The sequence below is a fragment of the Vulpes lagopus genome, chromosome 7, assembly GCF_018345385.1.
Source record: "Vulpes lagopus strain Blue_001 chromosome 7, ASM1834538v1, whole genome shotgun sequence".
In the NCBI taxonomy this organism is placed as follows: domain Eukaryota; kingdom Metazoa; phylum Chordata; class Mammalia; order Carnivora; family Canidae; genus Vulpes; species Vulpes lagopus.
This window is the reverse complement of record NC_054830.1, coordinates 9,316,399-9,328,753: the sequence shown is the minus strand read 5'-3', so window position 1 is coordinate 9,328,753 and position 12,355 is coordinate 9,316,399. Positions and strand designations below refer to the sequence as shown.

Genomic DNA, 12,355 nt, shown 5'->3' with positions numbered 1-12,355 from the left:
GGAGCCCCCACCTCTCTTGAGATGACTCAAAGCCACAATTACCTGGTCTCCTTCTACCCCTGAAATAGATCTAAGGCAAACTTCACTGTGCACATAGATCCCCTGAAGAGCTTGCTAAAATGCAGATTCTGACTCAGCAGGTCAGCTCAGGGGGCCTGAGACTTTGCATTTCTAAAAGATACATCTGATGCTCTTCTGTGGCTGTTCAGTAACAAGGGTATGAGGTCAATGCCACAGATTCCCATGAGGCAGTAGGTCTGTGGACATTGGCAGGGTCCGTGTGTGCACAGAGGGAGAAGGGTTAACGTTTAATAGCCAGCGATTGCCATATTTGACAAGAAATAAGAAAAAGCAATAAGGTAGGAGTGGGCAGCCTCTTTCCATTCTCCCCCATGCGAAGGCCTCATTGCCGTACTCAGAAAGCTCTGAGATCTGGGCGACACTGGGCAATTGAAACCCTGATAATGCAACCCATAAAAGTGCTGCTTGCTGCCAGTCTTCTGGGACTCTTCCTGGAACCTCAGCTCAAGTCTGATGGAGAGGAAGTCACGTCCCAGCTGTTTAGGGGCAGGAGGCCACCCTCCACCCCCACCCCAGGAGTGAGCGGGCTCCATACAAAAGCGAGCAAGGAGCTAGTTGGCAGAGAAGGGAAGTGAAATCATCAGATTCAAATCATGGCTGCAGAAGCCTCGGCAAGAGGAGGCCAGGGAAGGGCTTGGCGTTGCTTCTCTGTATACAAATATTGTCTCTTATTTTCTGGGCTGCAGGGTGAGGCAGAATGGAGTATTTGTGCAACATAGCCCAGCTTTGTTCTCTGCTCCTAATGACTGTCAGCTCGGAGGCAGGAAGCCAATCAGAGGCACTCGTCGGCAGGGCCGGCTTTTGTTGGCTCCCCAAATTGCCCTGAGTGTCAGATTTGCTTTTCAGAGTGTGCACGGAGCGCGGCTCAGCCGCTTTCAGCTGGAGGCAAAGGCCAAAGCCAGTGACCAAGAAGGCCTGGTTTTCCTGGTTTACTTAGACTCTTACTCCCAGCTTGTCCATTCCAGACTTTCTTTTCCCACCTGGAAAGTGAGCATGTGCTCCAAGCCAGCCTATACTCCGCCAGCCTATAGGATTCCTTGCTTTTATGGAGCTTCAAAAATGCCAAACCTAAGTCTAGGGCCAAAGGACAGAACAAGGCAAGTTAAGCTTCCAAGGGAGAAGGATGGGAGGCGGCCAAGGGTTTAACATGGCCAAGTTCACCAAAACATACTTTATGACCCTTTTGCAGCATAGTGGATTCCAGTGTTCCCAGGGGACACATGACAATATCTGGAGGTCACTTTTGGTTGCCATAACTGGAGAGGAGGGGGTGCTGCTGGCAGCTGGTGAGTGGAGGCCAGGGCTGCTGCTCATCACTTCCATCACAGAGGATGACCTGGCCCAGAGTGTTGGGTAGTGCCAAGGTCGGGGAGCTCTACTCCAGAGCAACCAGTACCCTATGGCTTTCCCCTTTGACACCCACTTCACTACACCCAACTTCCTTCTCAGAGATTGATTGAGTAGGGGGTGCCTCTGTGGGTCTGGCAGGGGGACAGGGGACATTCTGGTTTACTAGCTGACCAGCAGATCAGACCCTAATGTAAAGTGAGCAGATCAGACCCTCCCCAAGTGCAGACCTTCCAGCAGGACACCCTCCTATCAACCCAGAGAGAGCATTCCTAGAATATAGGAAGGAGTTTGTGCCTGGAGGGAGAAGGAATGCTACCTCTGGAAATAGCCACATGGACTTCCCTCTATCAGATCTTGAAAGGTCAGCCTCTCAAAGGCCTTACTCTGACCACCATATTATTCTTTTTATTTTAATTGAGGTGAAATTCACATAACAATATTAACCATTCTTAAATGACTAATTCAGTGGCATTTAGTACATTCATAGTGTTTGTTGTACATTCTCTGTCTAGTTCCAAAACATTAAGCAGTCACTCCCCAAACCCCTCCCCCGGCCCTTGGCAACCACCGATCTGGTTTCTGACTGTGGATTTGCCTGTTATGGACATTTTACATATATAGAACCATACAGTATGGGGTCTTTTGTGTCTGGCTTCTTTCATTCAGCATGTTTTTGAGGTTTCTCCACATTGTGGCATGTACTAGTACTTCGTTTTTATGGCTGAGGAGGATTCCATTGTATGGAAAGATCACATTTTGTTCATCCATTCATCCACTGAGGGGCATCTGGGTTGCTTCCACTTTTTGGCTGTTTGAATAGTGCTGCTATGAACATGCATTTCAGTACCTTTTCAGTTATCTGGGGTGTATACCTAAGATATATTTTACTGGATCATATGGTAATTCTGTGGGTTTTTAAAGGAACCACCAAACTATTTTCCATAGAGGCCACATTGTTTTATGTTCTCACCAGCAATGCACAAAAGTTCCAGTTTTTCACATCCTTGCCAACACTTACTGTTCTCTTTTCTTTCTTTTTATTCTAGTGTATGTGGAGTGGTAGCTCATTGTGGTTTTGATTTGAAGTTCCCTAACAGCTGAGGATATTGAGCATCTTGCATGTGTTGATTGGCTATTTGAATATCGTCTATGGAGAAATATCTGCTCAGGCCGTTTGCCCATTATTTAATTGGACTGCCTTTTGTTGTTGAGTTGTGAATGTTCTTTATATATTCTGGATGCCAAACCCTTATCAAATACATGATTTGCAAATATTTTCTCTCATTCTGTTGGTTGTCTTTTCACTTTCTTGATGATGCTCTTTGATGCACAAAAGTTTTTAATTTTGATGATGTTTAGTTTACCTGTTTTTTCTTTTGTTGCTCATGCTTTTGATGTCAGATCTGATCACATTGTACTTTATTTATTTTTTAAAAGATTTATGTGTTTGTTATTTGAGAGAGAGGGAGTACACGCATGCACAAGAGGGGGGGCAGAGAGAGAGAGGGAGAGAGAGAATCTCAAGCAGACTCCCTGCTGAGCATGGAACCTGATATAGGGCTTGATCTCATGACCCCTGAGATCATGACTTGAACCAAAATCAAGAGGTGGATGCTTAACCGAGTCACCCAGGCATCCCTGACCAGTGTACTTTAAATTGCACCCGCCGGTCTCCCTTTCTGCTTTTTCTCTGCGTAGCATTCGCCACTTTGTAGCATTCTATGTGTGTGGTTATCTCATACACTCACTTCTTTTCCATGAGGGCAGAGATTTTTGTTTGTTTTATTGTAAACTCTGTCCCCAATGGCCATAACAGGGCCTGGCCCCCAGTAGGTGCTGAATTAATATTTGCTTAATGAATGTTGGAGGTGAGATGGAGGAATAACGTCTACACTTTCCTTTAAAAGTCATCTGCAGGTTTTTCAGAGCAGTACAATTGTTCTGTGGGACACTCTCGTGATGGATACATGTCATTATACACTTGTCTAGACCTCTGGGATATTCAGCACCAAGAGTGAACCCTGATGTAAGCTCTGGACTTTGGGTGATAATGTGTCAGTGTAAGTTTATTGATTATAACAAATGCACCACTCTGGTGGTGGATGTTGATAATGTGGGGGGCAGGGGATATATGGGAAAATCTCTGTACCTTCTGCTGAGTTTTGCTGTGAGCCTAAATAAGCTGAAAAGATTTTCCTTAATTCCTCCATACTCCCTTTGAATATATGATTTTAGCCACCATCATAGCAAACTGCATTGTCCTTGCTCTGGAGCAACACCTACCTGACGATGACAAGACCCCAATGTCTGAACGACTGGTGAGTGATGTCTTTCTTGAGGGGTCTGTCTTTCACTTTAGAGGCAAGTTTCTGCCGTGGGAGCAGAGGGTAGAGTGGGCTCACAGTCTTGGAGCCAAGAGCTGGATCATGGAGCTCAGAACCATCTAAGACCCAGTCAGGAATCAAATCTTTGTGATTGTCTCGGAAATAACATTTTTCAGTCATTTGATCAAATCAGATCTAAGCAAGGTCTAGATTTTGTTATGTCACTTAAACTTTTTATACCACAGCAACTGTTTTCCCTCCTGCCCTTGATTCTGGCAGAAACCAATCCCATGTCCCTGAGGCATGTCCCACATTCTGATGTCAGCCTGGTTGCTTGCATATGATGTCATTTGGCTTGTTCTTCTATCCTTTATGTCTCCTGTCATGGATGTTAGCTTTGGGGGATGTTCATAGTCCTCATTCAAAGTTACTCATTTGGTGAAACTCGGCAGAGCTATAAACTAAGATCCTTCTCGATCCCCCTATCCATCCCCAAGCCCCCTGGTTGGCTTTCTGACAGTACAACAAAGGAGACTTTTTCCCTTTCTGTTACCTTTTCAGAGCCAGCTGTAATAGCTCAAATGTAGGTAGAGGGGGATGTAAGAATCCATCTGTTCCTAATCCACAAAGTATATACATGGGTCTCAAGACATCTAAATTTTTTTTAAAGATTTCATCTGTTCATTCATGAGAGACACAGAGAAGAGAGAGGCAGAGACATAGGCAGAGGGAGAAGCAGGCTTCATGCAGGGAGCCTGATGTGGGACTTGATCCTTGGACTCCAGGATCACGCCCTGAACTGAAGGCAGATGTTCAACCACTGAGCCACCCAGGCGTCCCAAGACGTCTGAATTTTAATAGTTATGAATTATAATCTGTATCTAAAAAATATCACTAACCCACCAAACTTTTGATTTCAAGACTTATTTTTTTGTTTTTGCTGAAGCTGAAGCTAACTAAAAAAGAGTCAACTGGAAAAACAGGAAGCAAATAGTAGTACTATGGCAAGCTGATAGGGAAAGAATCATGAAGGCAGAATGCAAATAATTAAAGCCTGGGAAACTTTTAACAGTTTGGAAAACATCCATGTAGGGGCTCTGATGGAGCAGAGCTTAAAGCTTAATTTCAGATATTATAAACTATCAGTTGGAAGCCAAAAACTGGAAGGAGGTTCAGTGAGGGGCTAGGGACTAGAGCCCTGGCCATTTGCAAACAAATGCAGAAGTATTACTCCAATATTTTAGCAACCTAAATGGCTATACTGGTACATACCAGCTGAGAACCTTCACAAGTGTCCGATCCAGAAGTGAGGTTGTTGTATAGGATCCAACCTCAAAGGCCTTGAGTGATGTGTCTGACAAAGATACTGAACTGGTGCTTTCCAGTAGAATTTTCTCCAGTGATGGAAGTACTATCCTTTTGCACCATCCAATATAGTAGTCACTGGAATGTGGCTAGTGTGTCTGAGGAGGTGAATTCTTATTTTATTTCATTTAAATTAATTTACAGTTAAATAGCCACATGTGATCCATGGCTGCCCTACTGGATACCATGGGTCCAAACATTCTATTTGGCCAAGTGATATATGAGATTGGCCAGAAGGAAAGAAAGAGAGTGTCTTCTCCACACTTCCACTTCTCTTACAAAAGCCTTCAGCCAAGAGAACTCTGGGAAGGATGTGTTGGGGGGCAGTGAGTGCTAGAGGATAGGACAGGTGAGGGAAAATGGGTAGAGATCTCCTGGTGGGTCCCCAGTTGTGCCACCCTTTGCCCAGCCAAAGATCTTGACCTTACTTACCTTCTCTCCCTTCCAGGATGATACAGAACCATACTTCATTGGAATTTTTTGTTTCGAGGCTGGCATTAAAATCATCGCCCTGGGGTTTGCCTTCCATAAAGGCTCTTACTTAAGGAATGGTTGGAACGTGATGGACTTTGTGGTGGTGCTAACAGGGTAAGTGTCAGATGCTGTGTTGCTTAGAATTATCTTGAACTCTGAAGACTTTGGAAACATCATGGGTAGTGTGTCCAGGCTAGACTCAGGAAGGCTGAGTCTCCATGTTCTTCTTCAACAGGCCTCTGCCTTTCTGCACCCCGCCTCCATACCCTGGCTGTATGTTGCGCAAATGCTTTCGGTTACAATTAGAATAATGGCTTATTTGAGTTGACTGCTTCTAAAAAACATTCTGTGCATTCTCTCATTTAATCCTCACAGCAACCCAGTGAATTAGGAAATATTAATATTCCCGTATGACCATAGAGAGATCCAAAACACAGATATGAACTTGCCTAAGATCATCCTGCTAGTGGAACCGGAATTTGAACCTGATATTGTGTGATTCCAGAACTCAAGTTTTTAACTGTTGTGCATGTGTGGTCCTCTTGCCTCACTTGGGGATGCCTTTATTTCCAGTTGGTCTTGATTTCCAGCTAGTAAATGTTTGTTGAGAACTTCTGGGTGCAACAATTTGTGATAGGGCTATGGAGAAAATAAAACTAGATAACATATAGTGTGACTGGCTTCAAAGAGTTGTTGCATCTGTATATAGCACACCATAGTTGAAAGGTGAGTGTGTATATGCTTTCTACCAAGGACCCTCTCTATAAGGTAACACTAGCTGTTATGACAATAGAGAAAAACAAGGTGATGTCTTACACACAACAGAGATTTATTTCTCATTCATTGAAAGTCCAAAACAGTTGTTCTGTGTTGGTGGATCTCTCTTCTCCAAGCAGTGATTGAGGGAACCCAGGCCTTTGCTACATTGTGGCTCCTCATTCTTGACTCACAGCCTCCAAGCACTCTGTGATTGTCTGCAGCAAACCACAGAAGAGAAATTAGCATGAAAAGTGATATTAGAGAGGTTTTACGGGCCTGGCACATGCCTCTTCCTTTCCTATTCCTTTGACTAGAATTTATTCACATGACACACATCCTTGCAGGGGAAGCTGGGAAACATCAGTCTGTGCTTAGAAGGAAAGGAAGGTGGATTTGCTGAGTAGCCAGTCAGGCTCTGTCAGGGACCCAAAAGTCCTGTAACAGATGCCAGCATAGGCATTACCATTTCATGCTGATTTCTGGCTCCTCTGTACCTTCCACTCCAACTCCTCTCCTCCAAGCTAAGATTGGCTTGTCTTCCAAGACCTCTATTCATTCCTCATAGCTCCCCTCTGCAGGGTCACAGCTCCCCTCTGTGGGGTCACAGCTCCCCACTGCAGCATCACAGCTTCTCTTGGTAGGGCCATAGCTCCCCTCTGCAGGGTCACAGCTCACCTCAGTGGGGTCATAATTCTCTTCTAGGATCACATTTCTCCTCGCTCTATTGCTATTCCAGATCCTGTCTCTCCTAGCAGATGTCATGGGTCTTAGCACCATGCTCTGTTGGCTGGGCTCCTATAATTCAGGTTTTGAGCACATTTGTTGTTTCAGAGCAATGCTGCTTTTCCCAAAAGGAGCTTTGTTATATTGGGCTGTTTTAGTAGAGGCATTCAGATGCGAGTGGTCTGTTGTGGAATCCTGGGCTAGCCTCTAATAGTCTTGAGTGCTTCCCGAGGGTCCTCTGTTGGTTGTGCCCACAGTCCTGTGGCTTGGGACCTTGGTAGGTTCCAGAGACATATTGTGATGTTGGCACCTATTTCTTACCTTAGTAGGAAACTCGTCTGTAAAACATCCTAATAGCTGACGTTGTTGTTGTTGTTGTTGTTGTTAAAATTCTATAATAAAGGGGCACCTGGGTGGCTTAGGCCACTAAGCATCTGACTCTTGATTTTGGCTCAGGTCGTGATCTCAGGGTCATGAGATCAAGCCCTGCATTGGGCTGTGTACTCAGTGGGGAGTCTGCTTGAGATTTTCTCTCTCTCTCTCTCTGCCCCTCCCCCACCACTTGTGGACACCCTCACTCTAAAAATAAATAAATCTTTTTTTAAGTGCATAACAAAAATATTCAGACACTCAAAAAGTAGAGACTAGTATAACAAATACTTGTATATGCAAATATTCATTCAATGAATATTTTTTGTATAGCTATTATGTGCTAGGCTCTGGGACACAGCATTAAACAAAACAAATAAAAGTCCCTCCTTTTGTGCAACAGATAGTCAAGTGGTGAAGAAAGACTATATAAATGAATAAGTGAATAAATATCTAGTGTATTAGATGGCAGGGGACAGAGAAAAAAAATTAATCAGAGAAAGAAAAGGACACGTTATGGGCAGGATGGCTGGAAACCAAGGAATACTTTTCTTGGGAAGGCAGTATTTGAATGAAAACCTAAAGGAGGTAAGTGAATGAGCCTTGAGGATAGCTGAAGAAGGAAAGCACCAGGCAGAGGGAACAGCACAGGTGAAGGTCCTGAGGCTGGAATGTATCTGGTATGTTTGATGAAAAGTGAGGAGGCCAGAGTGGCTGGAACAGAGTAATGAAGGAGAGACTGGAAGAGATGAGGACAGGAAGGTGATCAAAATGAAACATTTGTTTGTTTGTTTTTCTTTCTTTTTTTAAGATTTATTTATTTGAGAGAGAGTGTGTGTGTGCAAGTACTGGGGATGGAGGGGCAGAGGGAGAAGGAAAGAAACTCAAGGAGACTCCGCACTGAATGTGGAGCCCAATGTAAGAGTCAGCCTCACGACCCTGAGATCATGACCTGAGCCAAAACCAAGAGTCAGACGCTTAACCCACTGAACCACCCAGGCCCCCCCATGATGAAACCTTTCTCATACAGTGTGAGTCCTCTGTGTTTCCTTTCCTGGCCTTGTCTCTTTCTCTTCCCTGTGCAGAAGACCTTCCTGAATTTTGTGTTTATTTCCAGTTATGTATTTACCCTTTTACATATGTGTAAATAAAAATATAAGAAATATGTGGTACCTATTTTACATTTTGGTTATGTAAGTGTATAAGAAATATATATAGTGCATTTTTTCACAGTTTTAAGTTTCTCTGTAAACGTTCCCTTCTACAGTCTTCCTTCTGCACTCACCACGAGATTAATATGATTGACAAGTCTACGTCTCATTGATCCGTTTTCACTGCTGCATAATATTCTGCAGTATGAATATCCTACCATGTGTTTATCTATTTGGGTTGTTTCCAGCTTTGGGCTATTTTGAACCAAGCTGTCCCCTCACTCTCGCCAGTGGATTTCTCTAGGGCATCTACCTGGGAGTGGAACTGCTGAGTTGTGTACTGTGTGCATCCTTGGCTTCATGAGGCATTGCCAAATAGCTCTGCAAAGTGGTTGTGCCAATTTATGCTCCCTGGGGAGGCTGACTTGTGTTGGCAGGGACTGGCTTGACCTTGCTGGAAGGAAGAAGCCTTAAAAAAAATCCCTGTGTTTTGTTTTTTTTTACATGGTTCTTGGAACATCTAGAGAAGCTCGTGTACCATTGAGCATGTCATAAGTCTCACTAAATGGTCATTAAGTTGAAAGGTGGCTATGTGATAAGTTAGTTAGCCACTGGGACATTTGCATCTGCCCCTTGATTACAACAAGGAGCTCTTTTTTTTTTTTCTAGTTTTTAACATCTGATAAGACTTTAGAGGAGAAATTTATCTGAGACAGATAGGCTCTAAAGATGGAAGCCCATAGTTAGAATTAACGGGATCCATGAACCCTCTGAAATTGCATGCAAAGATTATATGTTTCTGGTCTATAGTTCTCATTAGATTCTCAGGGGGTCTTGCTGTGAACACAAGAAACCACCATTCTGTTCCTTTCTTACCCCTCTTCCTTTCCCTCTTCATTTTTTCCTGCCTTCCTTTCTCTTGCTTGTCTCCCTGTTGCTTCTCCCATAATCAGCCATTCTTCTTCATTGTCTGGTGGTTCTACCTCCTTCAAATTAAGCACACAGCTCAAATTTCATTACTTCAGATTCCAAGGGGCTCTTTAGTCTCCTGTTGGACTGTAAGTGAGGAATGGAGAGCAGGGACAAAAAGCCCTGCAAAGCCAGCCTTCTGTGTAGTGATGCTGTCATACAAATGCAGTACACTCTCAGTTCCGGGTTCCAGGGGGAGGGGACCTGAGTGTATTAATCTGACACTGAGACAACATGGCCTTAATGAGCGCTTTCTGATTAACTCATTGTCTTCTCACATTTCTAAGTGAACCGCAGCATTAAAACACCATTCATTTTTCATGGATTAATAAGGTTCGTGCCGCCTTCTTGTGTAAAGTTTGACACAAAATATCGTACCCATTGAGTTTGGTTTGTTCTGTGTAGTTCAAGGCCTCTAGAGACTCTAACTTTGCAATTTTATCAAACCCCTTTGAAGTGTGCTTCTATTGTATTTGAAGGTCTGATCGTTAAATTGAAATCGTGTAAGAGGAAAATTTCAGAAGCTTGGCTGTATTTCTGAGAAGACAGAGCTTTGGCTGTAATGCTCAAATATATATAAACATCTGGGAGGTCAAATAATATAATTGTGCATGTTAACAAAAGAGACTGTGGATGTTACCAGGGTAGGGTTGAAGACAATTGTTTTTGCGTTCACAGGCTTAGACCCTGTACTGCACATAGGTGCTCAGTAAAATAAATGGCTGCAAAGCGGTAACACTTCTGAGAATCAGAGTGTTCTGGAAAATGCACCAAACTGTTTATGGAGGTGGGGACCATTGCGTTGATATAGTCAAACAGCCCAGGAGTCTATAACAGGTACTCTGACATCAGATAAGGCATGGGACAAATGAGCTCTGGGTCCTTGCCAACTCTGACATTTCATGGCTCTGTAAAAATGAAGGTTCCTTTTTGGAAGGTTCTACAAACTGTCCCAGACTTTGGGCAGTTTTATTGAGTATCAGAAGTGAAGAAAATACCTAACTACTCAGGGACCATCAGGTAAGGATGTTGGCTTTGGTTTCATAGCATCAACGAATTTTAGGACTCAGTGGACTCTGGCAGGTCCAAACCCTTTATTTCACTCACAAGGGATTTAAGACACAGAAAGGCTAAGTTATTTGCCCAAAATCACACTGGGATGATGGCAAATCAGGAAATTTCCAGAATCAGAAGCTGTGTTCACATCAAGGAGCCTAAAACCCCAGTTTGAGGGCAGTGGGAGTGGTGTAGATGATTAATGCCCCCCTCCTGGGATGCTTGGGTGGCTCAGAGGTTGAGCGTCTGCCTTTGGCTCAGGACGTGATCCCAGAGTCCTGGGATCGAATCCCACATTGGGCTTTGTGCAGGGAGCCTGCTTCTCTCTCTGCCCCTCTCTCTCTCTCATGAATAAATAAATAAAATCTTTTTAAAAAAATGCCCCCTCCTGAGCTTCTGCCATTAAAGTCCTGCCTTTTCCTTTCTTCTATCCTTTGAGTATCCAGCCTGTGGCCCCTTTCCAGAGATATAGAAAGGAAGCCTCAGAAAATAATTTTGGTTCCCCCTTATACAGCTGAAGAAACTGGGGCCCAGTGGTATTAAAATGACTTGACCAGAGTCACACACCTCATGCTGTCTTCCCTTTTTGATTAATTTAACAAACACATGTGGCCACTCTTCACTCTCTCCTTCCTTCACCTCCCATGTTGCTGTTCTGAGTTGCCTGAAAATAAAAACACCATTCTGAACACAACAACAACAAAACCCAATCAGTACTCTAACTCATGAGACTAACAGCCTCTGTAAATATCAGATGCATTTTATTTTAATGTTTCTCTGCATTAATTTCTCCCCTTGTGGTTCAGTCACCCTCAGTATCAGAAGGATTCCCTAGTATGGCACAAATGCTTTTTATCATTCAGAGAGTTTTATTGTTGAGAGAGCATTGATCTTTTTATTGTTCGAAGCATTTGGTTGTCATGATGTTTACTGACTGAACTGTGTTCCACGAGGAACAGCCTCACTTTCTAGCGGCAGGAACTAGCTTCTCCATCTTGTAATACAACAACGGTGATAGTAATGATGTTGGTTGCCATGCTTGTTATTCCCATCATTTATTAAGCATTTACTGTATGCCAGCACTATATTAAAAATTTTATGTGCATTATCACACTTCAGTTCCACAAGCCTTTTTTAGAGGTGAATCTGAGGCTCAGAGGGGTCAAGCTACTTGCACAGGGTCCCCTGGCTAGTAAGGGATGGATTAGGATCTCAACCATTCTGCTGGGACAGTACCCTAAAACTAGGATACCCTGGGGCTCAAGTTAAGTTCAAAGAGCTGTATTCAGCCTGGTATCCTTGTGGACATAATACCTATTATTAACAGCATTGGCAACATTGACAAATTAGAACTTAGAAGGCACTCATAACATGATATACTATGCATGTATATATGCTCAGTTAATCTTTACAGCCCTCTGAATTAAGTATCACTATTATGCCTACTTTACAGATGAAGAAACTAAGGCTCAAAGAGGCTAAACACCTTGCCCAGTGTCACCCATCTCATAAGTGGTTGATCCAGGATTTGAACTCAGGTAGATCTGGAGCCAGAATCCATGTTCTTGAGTCTTATACTATTTTTAAGTCAGGTTTTCCAGGGGGGATCTTTACTTTTCTTCCCCATTTTGGACTCCTCTGTAGCATGGGGGTGTGGAATGGGCAAAAGAGATGTCCAGAAATGGGAGACTGGCATCAACCAATGGTTAAGACTTGGGCTTCAGGGCTCAAGGG

The 12,355-nt window shown here is 43.5% G+C and overlaps 1 protein-coding gene across 4 annotated transcripts in view; it reads left to right on the top strand.

Moving 5' to 3' along the window:
• Positions 1–12,355, top strand: part of CACNA1A (calcium voltage-gated channel subunit alpha1 A) — a 286,336-nt gene that overhangs the window by 106,417 nt on the left and 167,564 nt on the right. For all 4 annotated transcript variants that reach the window (XM_041762541.1, XM_041762540.1, XM_041762539.1 and 1 more), the window contains exons 5-6: positions 3,644–3,749; positions 5,569–5,708. In XM_041762541.1, coding sequence (XP_041618475.1) covers positions 3,644–3,749; positions 5,569–5,708 — 246 coding nt within the window. The remainder of the gene's footprint in view (positions 1–3,643; positions 3,750–5,568; positions 5,709–12,355) is intronic.